The 24,418-nt window shown below is 47.4% G+C and overlaps 1 protein-coding gene across 1 annotated transcript in view; it reads right to left on the reverse strand.

Moving 5' to 3' along the window:
• MLLT1 (MLLT1 super elongation complex subunit) overlaps positions 1-18,616 on the reverse strand; it is a gene marked incomplete at its 3' end in the record, with an annotated part of 25,447 nt that extends 6,831 nt beyond the window's left edge. The window contains exons 1-5 of the mRNA XM_027908400.1: positions 18,467-18,616; positions 14,438-14,618; positions 11,439-11,521; positions 2,343-2,486; positions 552-683 (exon numbers count right to left, since the gene is read on the reverse strand). Coding sequence (XP_027764201.1) covers positions 552-683; positions 2,343-2,486; positions 11,439-11,521; positions 14,438-14,618; positions 18,467-18,478 — 552 coding nt within the window. The remainder of the gene's footprint in view (positions 1-551; positions 684-2,342; positions 2,487-11,438; positions 11,522-14,437; positions 14,619-18,466) is intronic.
• Positions 18,617-24,418: the final 5,802 nt, after the last annotated feature.

Raw genomic sequence — 24,418 nt, forward strand, 5'->3', positions numbered from 1 at the left:
GGTTCTTCAGAAGGCTCAGGAACTGGCTGCTGCTGGATGCAAACAATCAAATCTGGAAATCGCCAGTCTGACCAAGTGCAGCATATTTCATGTTCTTTATTTACAGCACTGCCCTGAGCAGTTGTAAGGACAGAGGAAGGGCTGACTCTCCTCTCAGCCTTTCTGCAAAGAAATGCAGGCACTCAGAGCAGGGCTGGACATGGCAGGCAGTGAAACATCCACACAATTCATCCTCAGCACCAGCGATACAATCAGAGAGGATTTCATCCACCTTCATCTGCTACAGCAGATCAAGAGGAAGGTCCAATTCGCCAAAAATTCCCAGTCTTGGACATGTAATTCTCTTTCCAAAACTTCCCTGGAGAGAAGTCTATCAAATCATCAACAAAAGCCTCCTAAATTATGGCAAGTTCCAGACCATTGGCTGCCAAACTGCAGAGTAACAAGAAGGTTTCAGAATTGGAAGCAGCCAGAAACAGCTGCTAAACAAGCTCTCAGCAGCAAGCCCTGAAAGACTTTTTCACCTCAGGGTGACCCAAAAGTGTGCTTGCACTGACCTTTGACCCATGGGAGGGTTTGGTCTTCTTGGGATCAGAGAAGGCAGAGAGAGGTATCGTGGGTAACATTGGATAGTCAGGACTTGGCCTTGAAATGGTTTCTGCTCCTTCTGGCATTACCATTACCTGGGGATAAAGAGGAGAGAAATTATGTCTGAGGAAAGTCTCACGGACTATTAACTATTAACACATGATTATGTTAAGCCTCTTGCTCAATTAACACACCATTACTCATCTTTTGAAGGGTTTTTTCCCCCCCCTCCCCTGCTTCAAGGCCATAAAAAGATATTGCCTATGGAACGCTCACTTTCAAGGCAACTCCTCAAACAGAGCATATTAAACCCACCAAAAATGAAAGGCAACATGCAATATCGAGTTGCCTTTCCCAAAGGGAATGCCAATATTCTGAGCACAGGGAAGGCAATAAAGCTCTGGACAAGGACTGTGTGTTCTGCTGTAAATGCTTTTACCCTGAAAAAGGGTAGTGAGATAAATCTAAAAGGAACGAGCAAGACTTCATTGGTTTAGGGGAAGCTGAATCCAGGGGAAAAAAAAGAAAAGAGCAGGGCTTGTGTCTCTTGCTTGACAAAGGTCTTAACACCAAGCACTGAGTTCCATGGAACAATTCCCTTCTCACCTCCTCTATATTGTCACAACAATTCTGTGGAAAATTTCCACTAAACAGCATCAAAAGTGGTTCACAGTTGAAATACCTCAGTACACAAGGCATACAGTAATTACTGTGAAAATCCTAGAAAGCAGATGACGTTCCAGCCCTCCTAGGGCTGAGAAATGAGCACCTTTCCCTGTGCCCAGTACAGAGAAGCACTGGAACAGCTGGAATACCTGCAGCTCCTGAGATCTACCACCGACCATCTTCCCCACAAACCTTCTGACCTTTCCAGAAGAAAATTCTGCCATCAATTGAGACCATCCTGAATAAAATGCTTGAACAGAACATTGTGCATTACTGCACAAGGGGGGATCTCAGAATACAGTCAGAATTATGGAGTGGTTTGGGTTGGAAGGGACCTTAAATATCATCTCATTCAGGGACACCTTCCAATAGACCAGGTTGCTCCAAGCCCCAGTCCAACCTGGCCTTGACATCCTCTGGCTGGTTAAAAACTTCATCCACTTTGTGGTTTGCATTGATTTGCTCAGATTTGTAGTTTTTTGAGGATCATCCTTTAGTCTCTCACTGCATGTTACTTCCCCAGAGGTAAGAGTTCATCCACTGCAGGAACCCATATCTTATTGTGCCTTCAAGGCTATAGCTATTTTTATCTCCCACACCTGTTTTCACTTTATATTCTAATATTTTTCATTAATTTTTTATTATCTAAGCCACAAGTAGCTGATCCCAGGCTTAGAGGACATTTATTGACCAGGAAGCACTAACTATTAAGCTAAACAAAATGAGCAAGGAATAGGCTGGAAGTCTCTCCCTTTCCTGGAGCTTTTCTGTCCTGATCCAGCTCCTGGCACCAGGAAGGCCCCAGATAACTGATGGTCAGCCTGCACCATCCACAGCAGATCTCCACTTCCAGTGGGGATTTTAAGTGCTTTGATATTAATGGTCACATTTAAATTGAAAAATGAAGAGTCACCAATCACACCAGCAAAGGGGTTTGTTCTGCTCCGAGGGCTGCAGTTGTATAACCAGGAGTGAAAGCTGGCTGGGTCATCCTTTAGAGGAACACAGAAAACTCCTTGAAGCCTGGAAATGAAACCTCAGAGCAAAACAAGCATTTTTAGCAGATCCCAAATCCCTCTGGCACTTACCCCTCCAGCCTTAATGAGTTTGCGCCTGAATTCCTTGGTGGGGTTGTTGAAAGTCAGTTTCTCACAGCGAAGATGGTTCACAGGTGGGTTTCCCTCCAAATTTAGGAACAGGTCGTACGTGAAACAAACCTTTTTCGGCTCCTCCTAAAAACAAGAAAGACTTTTGGGAGACCGGAAGGAGTTTGGCAAGCACGGCAAGGCTGAGGATGCAAACAGTCACTCCTGAAAATCCCAAATAAACCACTGAGTGTTGTATTCCTGGAGTTTTTCATCATGAGATCAGAGAGCTGGAAATTAAAACTATTTGTGCCTGAAGTTAACGCAGCGTTCAGCAGGAACTCAGGCACGAAGCTTCCCACTGCAAAAGCAACGCACAGGCAGGAATTCTGAGTGAAAATTGTCTATTTAAAGCTGTTCTCAAGCCTTCCCAAAAAAGCAGATTCACAAGCTTTACCCACTATTCTGTTTTTCCCCAAAATTCAAATCCTATCTCCTTTGGGAAGCAACTTTTAAAGTATCAATATTAAGAAAAGCATAATCCCCCTTTTTTTTTTTTTTTTTTTTAAGAGAAGGAACAACTTCTGAACTCCCGGGATCTCTGCGGGTACGAGAGAAGATTAAAACGCGCCGGGCAAAAAAGGATGACTCGGTCTGCAAAACCCTTTTCAATATGCATATTGCAGAGGCTGAATGGGAAGATATCCCAGGCTTTTGAACTTTCCAAGGGCACTTTCACCCAAGCAACGCCGAGTTTTTTTGTATGCACGTTGGGGGATCATCTGCGCCTCACTGCCCCTGTTCCACCTGCTGCATCCGCAGCACAGAATGGAATAAACCTCCTCCTTTTTTTTTTTTTTTTTCTTTTCTTGTTTTCCCCACCCTCCCCTGCTCCTGAGCTTGCAAATACTGCAGGCTGCTCATGTGTTAGAAATACCCACAGGACGCTGCCTGGTGTTCTCTTGGAATTCCAGCTTGGAAAGTCAATGTGGCAAGAGGGACTCTCCCGCAAAGCCCCGGCCGGTGCCCTCCCCGCGTTTCCGTGAATGCTTCCCACGTGCCTCGTCTCACTGCGCAACATCAAGCAGCTGCACGGCAGCCTTTTTTCCAGAATTCACATCCAGCAGCTCGATTTCCTGGTGCAGTTGCACTGTTGGATGGGAACAGACGCCGCAGGCTCCCGGCCTGAGCTCCATTAGATTTGCTGAAAATAGGTTGGAGCGTCAAACGGCTTCAGACAACCCCCCGATTCCTGATTCCTGCTGCTTGCTCCCATTTCTTGGACAAACTACACCTCTCCTAATACAAAGGGTGGTAACTACACCTGATTTACATCAAAATCAGCGCCCTGAGCTTGGCAGGGGGTCAAGGTTAGGCCTAACCCCCAAACAGGTATCCAGTCTCGGATTAACACCAGGGTCTTCAGAGCCTCTCTTGGGACAGTCCTGAAGAACCCAGGCCCTCCCAAAACGGCTCAGTGTCTCCCTAAAGGCTTCAGTGGCCACTAAAACAGACAAATAGGAAGAAAAAGAAAAAAAATCCTTGCAAAATCCACTGCCCTGTGGTTTCCCTCCCTTCCATGACCGTCCTCATTAACAGAATCATTAGTGAGCTCTGCGTGTGCGCTCGCTGCAGCTCAAACAGCAGCTGCACAGGGTCCCTCAAAGTCTAATAAACTGAAATGAAGGATGAACAGAAACCCAAATGTGGCCTAATAATGGTTTCTGAAATGCTTTTGCTGGTTTACAAGAGTAAATAGATCTTGGGTAGATTGGCAAAGGCAGGCTTTGGTCAAAAGCTGTTTCGCCAGCCCATTACCAGCTCTGCTTTGTTATTTGTTTGCTTTCTGAGCAGGGCAGAGGCTGCAGATTCCTCTCCCTCTCACCTCAGGTATCCCATTTCTTGTATAGACTCACAAGCAAAGAAGCACCCAAATATTTCTTGTGTCTCTGTTGAATTTTTGTAAAATCAAGGTGGTTTTTCAATGTGACTTTTTTTCCAACTCCTGCCCTGGGAAGGAGCCCCAGCCAAGTGCCCTAATCATTAAAATCCCCTTTGTATCCCCCAGGCCATGAGGAGCCCACCAACCTCCCCCCCCCCACAAGTGAATAGTTAAGATTACAGCACTCCTAAAAGAGCCACCACAAAAGTCTCAAAGCAAAAAGCTGCAAATAAACATTCTTTCCTTTACTGCCCTCGCTGCCCAGCTAATGATTACAGCTCAAGCCACTCCAAAGCTTAATCCATCCGGTCCTCCCTACAAGGTTCTTCCCTCCAAACAACCATCAACAGGGGGGAAGGGGAGGGGAAGACCAAGGGAAATCTCTCTCAATTGACCCGGACCTACCCATCTTCTAACTTCAAATGGAAAGCCAGGCTTGAATCCACAGTGCCACACTTCAAAGCCTTTCTAAATACCGTGCTGGGATCCACAAATCCTGCTGCTTGGGGCTGTAACCCGCTGTAGGTGCTTTCTTACCCTGCAAACTTTGGTCCAGACAGTCCTGCAGCATCACTTTACCTGCTCCTGCTTGAGCAGCAGCTACACACACGATCCAGGATTTACACTTAGTTGATTCCACCTTCTGATACTCAATCCTTTTGACATCAACCAGTAAAACTGAACAGGGGAGGGCCTTAATTCCTCTGGGTGTTTTGTTGCTCCCTGAAGGGCCTTGCTCCCAAGAGGAGCTTTAAAAAAGGATGGATCACATCCATTTCTAACTGGCAGGTATCAGCCATTCAGATTTGAAATCCAATGGTCAATTCGGACACGAAATGGTTAAGCTGGTACAGGGAAGGGGGGGGGGGGATCTTTTAGAACCTCCCTTTGCATCTGCCCCTTAAATCTCAGGATGCCAGGGAAGTAAAACTACAGAGTGTGGATCACAAAGCCAGGGCCAAGCTTTTATTTGCAGCTGCTGTAAACTTCCCTTCATCCCGTGAATCCCCCTATTCCACCTCCAATCTCCCAAGCAGGGTACATTAGGTTTTATTTTTACTGCTTCCTGTCTGCAGCGACCGCCACTGTGCTGTTACCAGAGCACTGAACTGCTTTATTTTCCCTTGGAGCTCTCAAGTAATGGGTTAAAGTTCTTTTGGCACTTTTTCTTCCCGAAGAGGAGGAATTTTTCAAAGTCCTTTGTGAAAATTTCCTTGTCTTGTTTTTTAAGGCAGGGTGTGCCCTTTGCCACTTAACACAAATCAAAAGGATTTCACTGGTAGCGTGCGTATAAAGCTCATAAATCACTTTTAGAAAGCCATAAAACAAAATTATCTACCAAAAAAAAAAAAAAAAAGAGAAAAAAGAAAAAAAAAATCTAGCACACCAAGGAAGCAGGCTCATGGTTATTCAATAACTATAACATCTAACACCACTTCCCTTTTGCCATAGATCCAGCCTGACAGAGTCATTTATCCGGAACGTCTGGAGAAATGAAACCCCCTTCCCAGGCTCGTACAACCCGTCTGACTGGTCTCTGACTGCTCCTCCACCCGCTTCCAGACGGGACATTTAAAAGTGAATAGCCCAAGAGTCAGTTTTTGAAGCAAGTGGCCTTGTGTTCCACTCAGGAGACCATGAACCACCTTTCTCTTTCCTGGGATTCTTTGGTGAAATAACAGGGAACAGCAGGCTGGACCCTTCACGCATCAGGAATAATTCTCCGTTTGAAAATTAGGTTTTCCTGATATATTTTTGTACTCCCTGCTCCAAGGCAAGCATTTAATAATCTCCTAACTCTTGCAAATAGGTGATATGATGCTGCCTGGCTGGTAAACCTGCCGTGTTTGCAAACTCATCCTTGCCAGGCACTACAAATTCATATAATAAAAATTTATATAATCATCTATTTATATATATTTTTATATATAAATATTTATTTTATATTATATTTAATACCGATATCTATAGGTATATATTTTATATATCTTTTTATATCTCTTAAATATACATCTTATATATACTGTGTATATATATATATGTATATACATATATATGTATATATATACATATACATGTATATATATACATATATAAGATGTATACACACACACATATATATTTTTATACACACACATTTTCAGCATATGGATGAATGGCTACTGAAACACACACAGCCCAAGGGGGGTTTTGGCCAGGAAAGCCCTGCTTAGATAAAGGAATGGCTAAACTGATAATACAGATAAATTTCTGACAGGAAAAGGTGGGAAAAAAAAAAAAGATTCTCTCCTCAGCAGCAGCACAAAAGGGCTGCAGGTTTGGTAGGGAATGCAGAACAGACCTGCAAAAATGTGAGCAACAAATGCTTCCCTTGAAGGCCAGACGAAATGACAAGTTTTGCTCCTCTGTCCACAACTTTCAGCAACCCTGAGTAAACCCCAGCAGGTTAAAGCTGCTCCTCCTTTCCTCAGAGCTGTGCAGACCCTGCCCCAAGAACAGCAAGGGGTGTAAAAATCAAACGTCTCGTGCAAACACAGGCTCTCAAACCTTCCCTGGGAGCATTTCCCAGGCCAGTTCTTACCACAACCTTTCCCTGGGAGCGCTTCCCAGGCCAATCCCTTCCTGATGGCACAGTCCTGACACCAGTTGTAGCTGATCTTGTTTCACTCCCCTGCCATATGTGCAGCCCACCTACAACGTCTCTCCACCGAGTTCCTGCTCGGAGACACAAACAGTTTTTTCCCTTCTCCAATATTTCTCTGTTTGTTTTCTGTATCACACCCTGTAAATGTTGCAGAAGGGGGTAAAATATGCATGTTTCTCTCTTGAACCCCACTGGAAGGAGAAAAAAAAAAATAATCAAAAGGATTTCTTTGCTCTCTCTGCTTATCTCCTCCTCACTAATAGGAAAAGCCCAAGTTCCGTGTATCCATTATGTAAATCCTGGAAAGGCTTTTATCACCAGCACTAAAATTGGGAGGTAGCATCTTTAAAGAGACTTTAATACAGCATCTTATCCATGTTGCATTAATATCATCTGCCTTGTATCAGGGTAACGTGAAAATACACTAGACCTTTAGCTTTGTTGGGGGGGATTGATCTAATTTGATTAGGATGCAAAAAAAAAATGGCACAGGGGATGAATACCAAAGTCAGACCTCTATCACAGCCTCCAGATCACAACATGTACCACTGTAAGAGATTTATTTAGAGACAACAATGAAAAAAAAAAAAAAAAAAAGCCTCCAGACTGTTGAAATTGAGGGGGAGAGGGAAGGGGAAGAGCAGGAGAAAAACAGCGCCGAGCATTTGTTGTACCCGGTTTGTATCGATTCGAGCAGCAGAAGCCACTAACAGCAGCCCTCGTTACAGGAACACAAAGGATTTCACCACGAAAATAGCACGCCAACATTTCCAGTCCAAATGATCTGCTGTCATTAGTCAACTCTGCTTTCAAGAGCTTTATCAATCAACCTGCTGAGCCCCTGCCATTTGTTTTTCGGGATCGGTTACGGCAGCGGAGGCTCGGGCGGTGTTAAATGAGTCCTGTGGCCACACAGCCCACTCAGCCCCACGGACTGCCCAGGCTCACTGCAATACCCACAATTTACAATCTGTGCTCCAAATGCCAGGGCTGAGAAAGCACCTACTGAAGTGCAGCACAGGAAGGACAAACACAAGCCAGCGACACTGGTGGAGGATAAAAACAGGCTCTTACACCTTTTTTACACTCTGCTGACACTTCCCTGTCTGACAGAAAGGCACCAAAAGCTTCGGGAGGGGGGGGAAGACAAGAGAACCGACTCTGCTGCCCCAAACACACAACAACAATAAGAGGGTACTCCAGCACAAAGAGTTAATGGGTAATTTTATGCCAAGTTGCTTAAAAAAAAAATCCCTGATGAAGCTCATTAAAACCATTCTTAAAACTGTTCCTTCACAAAGCACAGGTCAGTGTTCCTGCAGGATTTACCAGTCCAATAACAAATCAGCACAGGGAAAGGAAATGGCCAAGAAAGGAGGCTTAAACTGTGGGGAAAAAAAACCCTGTTTCAGCCAACCACGGCAAAGATCAGCGTCCACAGATTAGTTCACTCCCTCTTTAAATCCTTTCTCTTCTCACCTTTACAAAGCTAAACATGCACGGATAAACAAATCCCAAAGCCTCTGTAACTCTGGTTTCAACCCAGGACACACAGCAACAAAACCGTGTCAGAATGTGGGAGCATATGGCCACAACACCCCCCCCACCTCCACACAGCCTTTCCTCCCCAGTCCCAGGATCAATCCATAACATCTACTTGAAGGCAGTTGCTTGAGGATGAGCCCCAAATGCTGTAATCAATTCAGAACAATATCTGCTCCACACACACCAGCTGATCCCCACCAGTGTCAACAGGTTTACGCAGATCAGAGCGAACACGTGGTCTTGAAGCGCTGAGGACTTTGATTTATTTGGTGCTTTAACACCACGTTCTTTAATTCAGGAGAACGCAGCCTGCATCCCAAGCCTTTGCCACTTCTCCTCCTCTTTCCCTATGTTTTTAATTTTTGCTATATCCCAGTCTCTGCATTTTTATCTTTGCAGAAGATACATCTCCTTCGGCTCCACTTACTGAAAATAATCATAGCTCTTAAAATTCCATGTGGGCAATGGTGGATACAGGAGCCCAATTCCTCATATAGAATCCTGGAATATTGTGAGTTGGAAAAGACCCACAAGGACCATCCAGACCAACTCCTGGTCCTGCCCAGGACACCTCAACAATCCCCCCCTGTCCCTCAGAGCGTTGTCCAAACGCTCCTGGAGCTCTGGCAGCCTTGGGGCCGTGCCCACTGCCCTGGGGAGCCTGGGCAGTGCCCACCACCCTCTGGGGGAAGAACCTTTCCCTGAGATCCATCCCAACCCCCCTGGCACAGCTCCAGGGGGGGGTTCCAGTCACTCATCACCACCATCAGCAGCAGCTTCTGAGCTTCCAGCAGTCTCAGCTTCATGGCTGAATCTGGGAAGGTGTCTCTGTTCCAACCACGTGCTGCAAAATGGAACCTGTTCCCTCAACCAGAGCTTGCCCCAATTTAATGCTGCCTGAAACTCCTTAATTAGCTATTTGTCCATCAGCTTAAAAATGGTAAAAGAACTTCCCCATAACACGTGGATCTAGAAAAATAAGGCAAAGATGAACATTTTGAAGATCTGTAGATTTTAAAAGAAGTGTGCAAACTAAAACCCATTCTCCCGTTTATTTACCATTTGTTTCTGAAGACCGAAAACGTCAGAAACAAATCAAATGAACTGCTCCTTCCATTGTTTCCAGGGAGAACAGAGCCCACCTATTTCCCTTATTTATAAAAGCCACCCCTCTGCTCAGAGCAGGGGAACAACTCTGCAGTCACGTGTGTGGAGGAACAATGAGAAGGGATGACCCCAGTGGGTGGGAAACCGAGTTCTAGGCAGAAAAGCTGCCAGTTCCATATTCCACCAGGAACACAGGGATATAAAGGACAGAGGGGAAAAAAACCCCATAGGAATGCAGATGGCAGAGCACCCACAAAAATCCAACATAGAAATGAGAGATCAGGGGGTTTGTGAAAGACAAAAGTGTGAGGAAAGACTGGGTGGAGAAAGGAAAGGAAAATAAAAGGTAAGAGTAGAACTAAAACACAGTTCACCCCTCACAGTCATTAGAGGCTCCACTTATAAGGAATCAGCATGGAGAAGTTCACATTTTCTGGTCAGGAATGTAAAGGATTTTGAACCTGACTTATGAGAACGTTCAAGGGTTCTCTGATTCCCACCTAAAACCTCAAAAAAGTCACTAAAATTCAAACTACTTTTAAGCTTTTGAGGGGCTTTGGTTGCACTCAAGTCGTAGTTTTCAGTGTTTGCCAAAAAAGCTGCTTTTATCAACAACTTTCACCCCTCACCCTCTGACTGCCACTTCTTCTCACAGCCTTTTGGCTTCCCCTACCCACCCCAAAAAATAACTGGTGGGCAAAACATTCCCAGGTTCAGGAGACCAGTTTGTCTTCTCGTGGTTCGGTCCCATTATCTGGCTCATTACTCCAAGTGGGGTCAGGGCAATGCAGTAGGGCCAAAAAAACAAACAAACAAACAAAAATGCTAATTATTCACAAAATGACATTGCCAGGAGAGTGCCCTGTGCTGGGTTGGGGTGAGAAGGAAATGACAGACAGATTTTTGTGGGAGGTACATGGAAAAAATGATGGGAAGCTAAAGAGAATTAATTATATATATTTTATATGTACATATATATATATATGAGGGGGTGGGTGAGAGCAGAGATTACAGTGATGTGGCTCAATGGTCACATTTTGAGTTTGTTTTATCTAGGTTCCCTCTTAGGGATAATAAGAAAAGCACTATTTTTTTTTATTTTATTATTTAAGCAGTAATCAAACCCAGAAAGCTTCACTATTCCTGTTTAACAAAACAATTTGACCGAAACTGAGGTAATATGAACACAAGAGCCCAATTCCCTGTTTTCATAACCTTCTCCAAGTCCTGCAGCACGTGACCTCTGTGGTTAAGACTAAAAGCAAGCAATAAATCCCAAATTTTAACTTTCATATGCTTGTTGGCAATGCATCTTAAGGCTTCAAACGTTTAGTGTTTTCTTTTTGGAAGAGCAGCGAATCAGAACAAGGATATCTCGAACACAGCTCTGAATACTTGTCCTAGACATTTGTAGGCACACATTTGCATTTCATACCTGTACCGTTAATTTAACGAGATTGCAAATTAAAAAGTGGATTTTTTTTTCATATACGGACAACACAGCGTTTACAAATGTTTACCAAATCAGCAGTTTATGTTTATTTACTTCCATATGTGCACAAAATATTCTAAAATGCTTTAATATTCTGCAAGTGAAAGGAGCTACAAGTGGTACAATCTCTGCTCAGAATCTCTAGGACCATCCACTGTCCTGATATCACCTTTCTGTGCAATTCCATTTCTGCCAAAAGTTTTCTTTTGAAGTCTGGCAGGAGCTTCCAACTCCCAGTTAAATTCTATTTATTAGACTAATAAAAAACACACACATAAAACAGTCACATAATTTAGAGTCTTTCTGTCAGGCAGTTTCAGGCTCTGGCACAGCTCAAAACAATTAGAAGACCAGAAATCAGATTTCTACCTTATTTTTGAAGTGCACTTCAATGGGCATAATGAAGCCAGCGTAGCCAGACTCCTCCACCTTGTAGGGGGGCTCCTTGCACACTGAAAGAGAACAAATAAATGTGAGCTTGGAACTCAGCACAACTTCCTGTGAGCCAAAAAGGAGCTGCAGGAGGAGAAACGGGCCCCTGAGAACTCAGGACACAGTTAAAACACTGACCTTTGTGGAGAGAACCACACAGAGTAAGATGGTGGCCACAGGCTTAGTTGGGAACACGAAAATCTGTTCTTAGCTCCTCCCATGGAAAGGAAACATAAAACACTCCAGGCCAGAGGCTCTGTGAGACTCTCCCCCCCCCCCCCCCTTTGCAGTGAGATACAATTACATTTCTGGGCTGTTCCACAACAAAGCAAACTGCCAGTTCAAGCTGTCTGGCAAGAAAAGGCCAAGACCCAAAAGGTGCAACAGCACAGAAAGGTAAAACTGACTTTGATGCCCACGTTTATAATTTTAAACACTACAACATGTGAGCAAGATGATAATTTTAAACTCGAAACACTCCCCTGCAACCCTCTAGCCTCATAATGAGGTAACAGGCTGCTTCCCCCCCAGGTTCACAAACCTGAAGGGCAGGTGAGAGCCCTGCTATTTATTCCCCACACAAGGAAACACGAGGAGGAAGGTGAACCAGTTTGCTGCTAAGGTCAGAGCTGCTTTCTGCAGCAACAGCAATTAGAAAAGTTAATTGCTTTCAGAGAAATTAATCTGTGTGTTCCGCGCCTCAGCTGCCCCTGTCCCGCTACCTGGTGTAGCTTCATCTCCTGAATCCTTCCCATTATCCACCACTGCATTTCAGGATAGGGATATCCCAACTCTAAGGATTCCAGGATCATTTCTTTGGCCATGATGTAAAAACACAACACAGCAGCTGCCAGATGAAACATGAGACCCACAGAGATGTTCTCCCTCCCAGGAACCGGATGCACTTGCATATAATTTATGCACCACAATACATGTAAATAAAGTCAATTAAGTAATTAGAGGAATTCAGTGCAAATCTTTGGAGTTTCTCATAAGAATTCTGAGTAATTAATATGATTAGGAAACAGTACATCAAACCTAAAAGCACACAAATTATTTTCCTTTAATGTAGATGTTTCATCCCCAGCTTTAAGCACTTCTACCATCATTAAGGTGCTGGAAAGCAGCACTCAAAATTCAACAGTGAGAAAGAGGCATGGCTAAAAATAATAAAAACCTCTAGACTTGCTTTAACTTGAATTTTATATAAGAACCCTGTCATTTAGAGGGAAAAACCCAAAATCAAAGAGCGGTGCCAATATGGCAGCAGGAAATCTCAAGCCTATCTGCCAAGCAGCCTTTGTTCCTCTGCCACTCTATCCTGACAAATTCCAATGATTCCAGGAGCAATCTGCCAGCAGCACGAGCCCACCTTCAGCACCAGGATCTGCTCCAAGTGAGATGGAACCAGCTGAAGGAACCCTTCAAACAAACCCAGGAATAGGATGCACATGCCACAGAATTTCCATAAAACCCAAACACACCTTGGTCAAAGGCATGCTGGGCTTAGGAGGGAGCTTAAGGAAGCATTAAAAACCCAGGGATTAGGGAAAAATATCTCTGTGAATGTAGATAATAAAGTAACTGTGTGAGCAAAGGCCAAGGTTTCACTCTGCCAGAGGGCAGGGTTAGGTGGGATATTGGGAAGGAATCCTTCCCTGGGAGGGTGGGCAGGCCCTGGCACAGGTTGCCCAGAGCAGCTGTGGCTGCCCCTGGATCCCTGGAAGTGTCCAAGGCTGGGTTGGACAGGGCTCGGAGCAAGCTGGGCTAGTGGAAGGTGTCCCTGCCCGTGGCAGGGGGTGGAACAAGATGGTATTTAAGGTCCATTCCAACCCAAACACACCATGATTTTATGTACTAGCCCAACACAGTTTTTTGCAATAAATTAAATTACGCCAGATGACAGAACTGTAACCCAGCAGATTAAAACTTTTATTCCGTAAATTAGCTTTCAGATCAGTCCTGCACTTGCTTATCATACATCAGTTTTACTACATCAGTTTGAAGGAGACATCATTAACATACATTCCATATTCACACTCTCGTGAGCTGAACACCTCTGAGTTACTTTCCACTGTGGACTCCTACAAATAACCCATGTCACAGGTTGTCCTAAGACACCCTGACTGTCCTTTGTTTAACAGAATATTTCTACAAAAGCGCATTACAAAGTACTTCACAGCAACACTCACAGGCAGCTTGTACTTCTTAGAACAGTAACACTGCAGCTGTAGTTACACAGTCTCACAGATGTAACTCTGAGCAGCCCCCCCAAAAAGGGCAATTCCTGTTCCTCCACCTCAGCCTCAGGAATTCCCGCTGCCCCATGCCGAGAGGAACGTTCATTTTGCTACACAGTCACAAAGCAAAGACAGAAAATAACACTGCAGTGGGTATACTCTGCCCAACCACACCGACTGCACAGCCAGTGGCAAAGGAACCATCACCCTTTGGCATCACTGGGTTAATCCACCTGAACTGGCACCCCAGACTAGGAAGTGCAAGAATCCATGACCAGTGCAAAACTCTACATATCCTAGTCCATATAAAAGCCCAGTATTTGAGCATCTCTCACTGATCATGTGCTTCCAGCTTTCGCTGGCGAATTCCAACAAATCAAACCCATCTTTCCCATTCTGTAACGTGAATTATCTCCTGCTGTCACTCGTGTGTTGAGAACCTGCAAGTACTAATGCTTGAATAAGAGGCGAAAGCACCTCACCTCCTGCCCTTTCACCAGAAGAAAGGTCCCATTCTCCCTGACCTTCCTCAAACACAGCCAGGAGAGGTTAAAGCAGAGCGCACACAATGGACATTTCGCTCCTCTTTAAGGGGCTATTTTAAAGAAAAAAGTGACAGCCCGAGACAACCTTAACTTGCAAAATGCTGTTTCATAGAGAGGACACTTAATAATCCACCTCCAAGCATCCACTCACCTCGCTTGGGCTTTGGGAAGCTCTCATGCAGCCGAAAGACCACGCGTTCCACGAAATGCTGGATGTCACACTGCTCGGGGCCACGGACAAACACCATCCAGTCATGGGTGAACCCCTCCGTGGTGGGCTTCTTCCTCAGTTGGGCTCGGTGCCCCAGCTCCAGTTTGACTTGCACTGTGCACTGTTTCAGGACAGAGGTTTTATTTAGCGTTTTAGGACCACAAGCAAAATGATGCAGTTTGTAGGTTATAAAGAATGATGAGCCCCCCACTCCGACAGCAGAGGCTGGGTCTGCCAGGGGGGAACACAACAGATCCACAGAGAGATCAGTCCCAGACTGACAGCCAGTGTTGTCAACAGAAAAGGCATCACAAAAATACCTTCCAGCACCACTTTATACCTATTTCCCCCCTCATATTAGAGCAGCTTTAGAACTAGGATCGGTTTCTCTGCCTCACTTATCAGTTAAATTGTCAGCGAAGTCCTAATTGCGGAGTCTTTATTTCTAGAAAGTGTCAGAGACAGAACTTGATGTTCACAGCTTCCAGGATTCACAGCACTGACAGAAAACTCATTTGGAAACAGGAAAAATCCCATCTCGAATCGGTGGTTTATGATATCCTCCAGAATAAAACTCTGATGTTTCCTGTATTCCAAATATATTTTATCAACACACTTTCCAAGACCAGGTTATCACCTCTGCCTGCACAATGTCCAACACTAAACTGCCCTAATTCTTATTTTCACTCCCCAATCCTACTCCAATAACTAACAGAGAAGGTGTATTCTCTGCCTTACTCAAAGCACAAAAATCCCTTTAAAATGTCTTAAAAGCCAGACGAAATTAATGGTGAAGACCCACACATTATTGCAGACTTCAGACAGCAGAAAGGGAATGTATAAAACAGATGTAACAGAGGAAAGGGATTCAGACACAAGATAAATCAAGGCAATATTAGGGCCAGATTTGTAGAGACAGGGAATAACACCCAAGGTATCCGACTTTTGTGCATTTTTGTTACACAAACCAGAGCAGCAGCACAGTGATTCCAAACTAATCCTATCAAAATCCAGCTTCAGCATCAGCAGGTTCACAGAAAAAGGGGCAGTTTTTAGTCCCTACCCCACTCTTCACTTCAGGCTTGCAAATAAGTGTCTTGCTCTTCCTAGCAGGTCCCAATTACCACTAGAAGAGGCAACATTATTTGTCATTACCTATATTACATGTTGACCTGGAGCCAAACCAAGGGCATGATGTTGGACAATGAGCATGGAAAGAGAAAGCTTCCTGAGCTCTAGACAAATGTTTAGGGAAAGCATCATCCTTATTTTCCCACTGATGATCACAATTAACGCTCGAAAAACATTTTGCATCTCCAACCTGACTTTTTTTTTTTTTTCAGAGCACGGTGATGAAAAAGCACAAGTCACCCCACCTCAGCGTTCCTTTCTCTGTAAAAAGCTCTCACAGGAGGTCTGCAGAGCACCAGGCATCAAAGCCTGACCTCCCAAATCGCAGTCCAGTTCCAATTTCAACCATAAGCCTTAACACACTTGTTCAGGCAGTTTAAATCCTCACTGCAAAATACCTTCAGCTCGATCCAACGCATCGAGGCTCGGGGACAAACTCATCTAATTAATTCCTTCACTACAGCATTTCTTTGGGATACCTTCCTCTGCTAGTTCCCAGTTTTTTTTTTTTTTTTTCTGTTCTTGTGGCTTATCTACACTGGCTCCATCTCACTCCTGAAGGAGCAGGGCCGGCTGTTCTTTCATGTCGCATTAAGGACTCAGAGGAAAGGCAAGGTGTGCTTCACCCGGAGCGCAGCAATCCCGGGAAAGCATTATGTGGAGACAGCCTGCCCAAATCCTAAGCTCCCACTGAAGTGTGCCTGCAGGCCTGCTTTATCTGGGATGCTTCCCACAGCGTTCCCATCCCCTGAGCCAGCCCGTGCCGCAGCCTCACGTTATCGATTCCGTAATTACCCTTTAAATCCTGCTACTGTTGCCAGTTACTACCCCTCTCCTGAGAAGTGCAAATGACTGTCAGGCTACAAAATCTGCCTTTCCGAGCCGGAACGCCTGAGAAAATCGTAGCTGAGAACCAGATGGGGCTGTGTGGAAGAGACCGAAATTAAACAGAAATGAGAAGTGTTTAACTGAGAGCGAAAGTCGTACTCGCTGCACTCCTCGCACCCCGCTCCAATTAACAATCGCTGAGAATTAAGCCAGAAGTTGAAACGCGTTTGAAAATAAGATCTCCCCACATAACCAACATCCAAAGTTGCTCCGCTGAAAAATGCAGGTTTTTTTTTTTTCCCCTTTTTATTTCCAAGCGTGTCTCCCAACAAAGGGAAATCAGGATCCTATTCAAACAATTTGTAATAATACAAAGGAGCCCGCTTTCAACTTCTCAGTAAACATTCTGAAGGCTGCTCCGGTTTTTGTTTGATGTGCTAATTGCCTGAAAGCCATCGAGCGGCTCCCATTCCCGCTCCTCCGGGTGATTATCCGGGATAGCGGGGCTCATTCCCGATCCTCAGCCCGGGAGGTACCTGTTACCCACGCACACAAAAGGCTCCCACACATCCACATCACCTCAGGTAAACTTCCAGCATCCATCCTGGAGCAAAATCCCGCTGGCATCAACCCTTGCCGGTGGCATTAACCATTCCCGCCGCGGCTCCGGGGGGGGGGTCGCACGGCCGGCACCTCCCTCGCTGTCAATAATCCCGGGTAGGAATTTGTGGGAATTGCTGCTGCCACCCCCTCTCCCCGCTGCGGGAGAGGCTGCGGCGGTTGCCCATGGAGGGGAGAGGGGTGAGAGCCCCCTCAAATAGGGGATGGGGAGGAGGTGTGATGCCCCTAAAAGGAGGTATGGGGAGATGTGACCCCAAAATGGGGAATGAGGAGGAAACGTGTCCCTCAAATGGGTGGTGGGGAGGAGGTGTGCAACCCCCAAAGGGGTGAGTGGGGAGATGTCCCCCAAAAAATGGGTGGTGGGAAGGAGGTGTACCCCCCTCAAATGGGCTTCAGGAGATCTGCCCCCCCCTCCATCCCCCAAAAGGGTTGTGGGGAGGAGGTGTGACCCTCCTCCAAATGGAGGGTGTGGAGAAGGTGTGACCCTACAAAGAAGTGTGCCCCCCAAATGGGACTGGGGAGAGAATGTGTTCCCCCAGAGAGGGTTGGAGAGGGGAGATGTGCCCCTCAGAGGAGTACAAGGAGAAGATGTCTGAGGAGCAAGTGTGGCCCCCCAAAGGAGTGCAGGAAGGAGGTATCCCCCTCAAAGGGCTGTGAGTAGGACATGTACCCCCTATTTGCAGGGGCATGGAGGAGGTGTGCCCCCCTCAAAGGCAGTGTGGGGAGAAGCTGCATCCCCCAAATCTGATTGAGGACAAGATATCCCCCCACCCAAATGGGGTTGGGCGGGGAAAACACATCCCCCTCCCCAGTGGAAGTGGAGAACAGATGTGCCCTCCCAAATGTATCTGAGGACAAGATATCCCCCCCCAAATGAGAGGTGGGGAAAACGTAACCCCCCTCCCCAATGGCATTGGGGAGGACATGTACCCCCTCAAATGTGACTGAGGACAAGATGTCCGCCCCCAAATGGGGGGTGGGTAGGGAACACATATCCCCCTCCTCAATGGGATTTGGGAGGAGGTGTGTGTGTCTCCCCCCTCAAATGGGTGCTGGGGAAAACACGTCCCCCTCCCCAACGGGATTGAGCAGAACATGTGCCCCCCCTCCCACAAATGGGGGTTGGGGAAAAGATGTGTGTGTCCCCCCCACCATGAGATTAACGAGATGTGCCCCCCCCCCCCCCCAACGCCCCCCTAACACCCCGGGGAGGGGAAATCCCGAACACGGGGGTGCCCCCCCCCCCGCAGCACCCCCTCCTCGGGGTGTGGGTGAGGGGGGGCCCTCTCCTCCGTGGCCCCCTCCCTGAAATGGGGAGGGGGGGGGCTGGGAGGGGAATGGCACCGCCCCAGCCCTCCCTCAGCGCGGCGCGACCGCTCCGCTCCTCACCTGATTGTCCATGGCTGGGCACGGCAGCGCCGCGGGCCCCGCTCGCTCGGTCTGCGCTGCCCGGTCGGCGGAGCGCGCGCGGCGAGGGGAAGGGGGAGAGAGACACACAGAGAGAGAGAGAGAGAGAGAGAGGGAGGGAGAGGGAGGGAGGGAGAGGGGGGGGAGGAATAAAAAAAAAAGCCCCGCAACCCTCTCTCTCCGCGCTCTCGCGCCCGGTTTCTTTCCCCCCCCACCCCCCTCCCCGCCACCGCCGCCGCCGCCGCCGCCTCCTCGGCCGCCGCCTGCTCGGTCGCGGCCCCTCACGGCCCCGCCGCCCGCCTCATTGTGTGTCACTCACAGCGCAGCGCCAGCCCCGCGCCCGCCCCGCGGAACCGGAAACCGCCTCACGGCCGCCATGGCGGGGAAGGCGGGGGGGGGGGGGAAGCCAATGCCCGCGAGCCGCGAGCGGCACCGCCCCCTCCGCCTGATGGGCAACCGTTCTGACCAATGGGAGGGCTCGCTGAGGGGGAGTGGGCGGGGAAAGGGGCGGGGCCTGCGCTGTGGGGCGAGCGGGGTCTGGCGGCCCCGCCAGAGTGCCCCTCAGAGCCGGGTGAGGAGCTGAGCGGGGTTCGTGGCTCGTAAAGTGTCCTTCTCAGTTCTGTCACCAGTGCTGTTCCTCCAAGGTGTTCGCACGAAGTGTACGGCCAACACCGGGATCGGGCGTTTGGGCCTCGTTCGCCCACCTGGCCCCCTCCCCTCCGACCCCTCCGCCAACCGCTGAAGGGGCTTCTCAGCGCCCGGTGCCCTTCTGGGTTCAGCCCCCGGGTTGTGTCCCCCAGGGTGTCCCTTGAAATGCCCAACCAACACCGGGATCAGGCGTCTGGGCCTCGTTGTTCGCCCAGCCCACCCAGAGGTTCTGAGGCAGCTCCTCTGAGCCCTGGTGCCCTTTTGGGTTCTGGCCCCAATTCCGCACCCCAGGGTGTCCCTCCAAGTGCACAACCAACTCAGTTTCCATTTCCCCCTTTGTCTCCCTCATTTTCTCTCTAGTTTTCTCCTTTCCCCCTCAGTTTCTCTCCTTTTCCCTTTGGCCTCTAATTTTTTCCCTCAGTCTCTTTCATTTCCATACCCCCCCCCCCGACTCCCTCATTTTCCATTTTTCCTTCACTTTCCCACCTTTGCTCTCATTCCTCCCCTCAGTCACCTTTTTGTTTCTCTCTTCCCCCCCACTCAGTTTTTCTCCTTTCCTGCCAGTCTCCATATTTTTCCTCAGTCTCCCTCATTTCCACTCAGTTTCTGTTTTTCCCTTCAGTCTCCCGTATTTTCCCCCTGTTTCTCTCCTTTTTCCCCTCTGTCTCCCTCACTTTTCCCCTGTCTCCCTCATCTTCTTTCTGTTTCTCTCCTTTCCCCCTCAGCCTCCCATATTTTCTCCTCAGTCTCCCTCATTTCCCTGATTTCCCCCCTCGGTCTCCCACATTTTTCCTCTCTGTTTCCCTTATTTTCTCCCTCACTTTCTCTCCTTTTCCCCCTCAGTCTCCCACATTTCTTCTGGGTTCCCATTTCCCCTTAATTTCCCTCCTTTCTCCCCTTTGTCCCTCCGTTCCCCTCATTCCCCCTCAGTTCCCTTCCCGTCTTCCCCCTCTCCCCCCTCTCTCCCCCTTTGCCGCTTTCCCGCCCGGGGAGAGTTTTACCTTTTCTTACATCTCTAAGTGACAACTTATTGGGCTCCATTTTGCCAGCCCCTATCTTTACAAGTGCAATCGGTGACTGTTTCTGAGCAAGTTCGCTCCGGAATTTCTTTTCCTTCACGCAACTTTCTTGTTTCAGACAGTTTGTTGATCTGTGTGAGGCAGCAGAAACCCCCCGTGTTAGCCAATAACTCTGTGTGTCGCTGCCTGATCGCCACAGGCGAGGATTAATCGGCTCCCAAATCGTTCTAAAGAGCCACTTTACCTCATCAACCTGATAGAGGATATTAGCAGAGCAAAATGCTTAATCGCTTCAGTTAACAACAACAACAACAAAATGAGCCTGATTTGGGTTCCTTTAAGTGCTCCTGTTTTAATTTTCCATGTTTCTGTCTGATGCAGTCCCAAGAGACATCTCCTTGGACAGTCCCTTTTCTTCTCCATTGAGACAGGGCCTCTTTCTCTGGGAGTTCTCATTGATATCTTTAATTGTGGACATTATTCCCATGCACGTGACTCTTGGGTCTAAATCTTTTTATTTTCTACCTCCCAATACTGGCTATTCACTCCCAGCCTCATCACAGCCCTTGGTGGTTACGTGCTCCCAGGGCTGAATATTTTCTGGAAATATCTCCACCTTTCCCAACTTTGACTCTGCTCTCTCTCTGCTGAATTTCCCCTTTGCGCAAGAAATACACCAGACCCTGAGCTTTCTTCCTGAAAAAATTGCCTGTTACTTTTTCTGCAACATCATTAAAATCAGCTTCTTATTTTAATTTCCACCAGTGGCAATTTTTCCGTGCCTTTGTTTTTGCCCAGCCTGGTGTTAATGGTTGTTTTTGTGCTCTCCCGGTGCAGGCCCCGTCTTTGCTTCTGGTTTGGACATGGGGCACTCCTTCAGCTTTCAGCTGCTCCATGGCCTGGGGAGGGATCCAAGCAAGAATTTGGATGCCTCCAAAATGGAAACCCAGAGCCAGGAGCTTCAGCTTCCACATTGGCAGCCCAATACAAGGACGTTAAACCACATTACACTGAAGAATTTGGGGTGGCCCGTTCAGGGTAAGCACCTCATTGTATCGTTGCCTGCTCCAAACACCCCAGGGCTCTCTGCTGGGACAAGCAGTTTGGAGTTGGACTTTGCTGATCCTCGTGGATCCCTTCCAGCTCAGGATATTCCGTGAAGTGGCATGAATGGATTAATTTAAAATGTGCTGGGGTGGCTCTTTACATTCAACTGCGAAAACACTCAAGGAGAGAAATTCCTAGAACCAGCCTTTGCTCCACTAGCAGTTCCCAGCCTGAACAGTTTCCAGCACAATGACTGATCAAACTTACCCCCCTTTTTCTTTTCAAGCTCCCCTCAAAAAGAAAAAAAAAAAAATCGCAGCCAAGGGTAGAAAATTTGCCAGGCTCTAAGAGGGGGGGTGTGTGTTGGGAGCTTTGGGTGCTGGGGATGCTGGAGCCAGCAGCCATCTACCCAGGCTTCTCCCAGCTTCTAATTTTGCAGGGAGATCTCAAGCTAACGAGCTGTCAGCTGAGTGCCTTCGCACCCGAGGCAGCTGTGGGCTGAGCTCCCGCTTCTTTATACCTATTCCAGCAACTTCTGGGCTTTGCAATAAGCGTCTGCAAATCCAATTAGCGTCTTTCTTTGTGGCACTGGATGCTGGCAGAGATCCGCTGTGCTGCTGCCATCTACAGTAGGGCCAGTGCCAATGGATAAGAAACAGATCTTATTTGCATATTCAAATATGCAAATCGTTCACGACAGCTCTCCTGAATTTTTGTTTGGGGTTTTTTTTAAATTTTTTTATTTTATTTTATTTTTTTTTTTCTTTCCACAGTCTTGCCTCAAAGACCTTTGTCTTGGGCTGAAAGGTGTGTGTTTAATCTGGCTCGGCCCGTGGTAGGAGGCTATGCCAAGGGTTGGTTCTGTCCCGTGGGATCTGGGGATGGTGGAAAATAAAGTGGAAAAAAAACCTTTGCACTGTGCTTATCCCTGTCTTGGCCAGGGCCGGGAAAGGTTTCTGGGGTGTTTTCCCAGGTTCCAGTCCTGGGAAGGGACAACACATCCTTTCTCTCTCTCCTGCCTGTGCAATCCATGGATGCTTTACAGGCTGTTCCTGGGGACTGTGAGCGAAGGAGGCAACAACTAGGGTGTTGAGAAGAGTCCTGGTGCTCCAGTGGGAAGAGTCATGTCCTGTGCCAGTTGGGACAGACAGTTTCATGCAACCCAAGATGCCTGAAATTGCCCATTTTTCACCAAAAGTTTATTTTTCTGTTGGCTTAATGTCCCTCACTGCAACTGTGGGACTTGCATCAGCTGTACATCAACTGTGCACCCACTGTAAGTCCCTGTCATGGTTTTATATGTCTGTGTCTGTATGTTTGTGGCTTGCCCTTCCTGTCCCTGGAGAAACGAGCTTGTTTCACTGTTTTTCATCATTCTTTATTATTTTCTCATTACTAATTTAGTTGCATCTTCCCTGTTTCCCCTCTTGAGCTGAAGACCACGACTTCTGTGGTCAGTCTGGGCTCTGAGTGGCTTGGCCACCAGCCAGGCAGCGACCAGGGCTGATTCCAGCACTGAAAGGATCAGTGTAAAAAAAAAAGAAATTATCATCTTGTAGTAGTTCTAAGGGCTTAAAGACTAAGACACAAACCTCACATCTGAGCAGGGTTTCTTTGAGAAAGGGATGTACCTGAGTGGAAAGACCCCCAGGTTCTCCTGCATGTCAGTCACTTCACTGCTTTCCCTTTTTCCTTTCCACAGCTGCAGCATGACCATGTAGTGGTGTTCTACTTCTGCAAAGCACATCCCATGAGTTTCCAAGATGAACAGACCTGCAGTCAAAAGAAAGAACTGATGATATTTAGGTGAGAAGGGGTAGATGTCTTTCTCCTGGTGCGTGCCATGGCTTTGCCAACGACAGCGTCGCGTCTTTACAAGCAGCCTCAGAAAGCATCCTGAGCATGAAGTCAAGAGATGATTTGGTTTCTCTGGTGGGACCTGGGTGCTGCTGTGCTCTGGGTCTGGCACAGACTCACCCCAGGGCTTGTCTGTGCCAGGGAGAAAAGCTGGGAGGGCCAGAAAGGATTGGAGTGAGGAGTGAGCTCTGCAGCAGCACTGGCTCTGGGCGAGCTGGGCTCCTGGGCTGCTAATCATGGGCATCCCCGCAGGGAGTTGTGCTCATTCCAATCAGCTGCTAATCCCAGCAGTGTTTATTCTTCTAAAAATGATTTTGCTTTGCCTGTGCTCTGCCTTCCCCAGTTCACACTCCACACTACAGCATTCACAGAACATATTTGACACCGGGGTAGTGCAGAGAAAGTCCAGATTGTTAATAGCCAAAAACTCAGATTGCCAAAAAGATACTCCTAGCAACTACCAGCTGCATCTGGGAAAAATTACAGACAGCTTGGAAATTCTTTAGTTCCCTTATTAATGAAGGACTTTGTAAAAAAAAAAAAAACACCAACCCACACTGCAATACAGTTTAGCTTAACTAAGTTCTTTTGTGCCCGAGGAAAATCTAAATTATAGCATGCTGAAAAATGTAAAGGGATTTAAATGTACAATAACCCTCCAAACCAGAAGGAAGAGGGAAAATATTCTTGGTGAGTGGGAACACAATGAGAATTTATTTTATTCTTTCTGGGTATTTAGTGCTGGTGAAAAGAGCCAGATGAATAGTCACAAATACATCATGGCCCTTGCAGATGCAACATGGGCAGCACAGGCGTCCTCAAACTGCCCAGCCAACGTGATCCAGTTCTGAATGAGCAGCACCAGCCTTCTGGGGGAGAAAAGAGCCCGTCTCTATTCAGCTCCTGACCCCTCTGCTCAGGGCTCTTAATGAAGGGGCCTCATTAACACCAAAGGTGAGCTTGGCATTATGAAGGCGCTGCCGAACTGACACCCGTCACTCCGTGTGTCACCGAGGGCTCTGCACACAGAGGTCGGGTTTGGCCCAGTGATGTCACAGCCTGTGCCGTGCCAGGGCTGTCCAGACCCACCACCAGGAGCAGTTTACCAGCTGGGTTTGTCCCACGCTCCACACAAGCTGCTGGCACTGGTGCAGCTTGTGGGGGGACGGGCCCAGGCACCTTATGTGGCCACTGGAGCAAACACAATCGCAGCACAATGGGAGGGAGGGAGATTCACTGCCCAAATTGGTGTCTGCTTTGCAAGGGGCTCGTGGTTGCTGCCAAAGTGCTTTGAGAGGTGTTCATCTGTATGCTGAGAGAGAGAGAGGCCCACCTTCTGAGTGGGGACTGTCACCCGAGGCAG

Source organism: Empidonax traillii, unplaced genomic scaffold, assembly GCF_003031625.1.
Source record: "Empidonax traillii isolate 1590-97213 ecotype Southwest subspecies unplaced genomic scaffold, ASM303162v1 scaffold1698:size72886, whole genome shotgun sequence".
Lineage (NCBI taxonomy): Eukaryota > Metazoa > Chordata > Aves > Passeriformes > Tyrannidae > Empidonax > Empidonax traillii.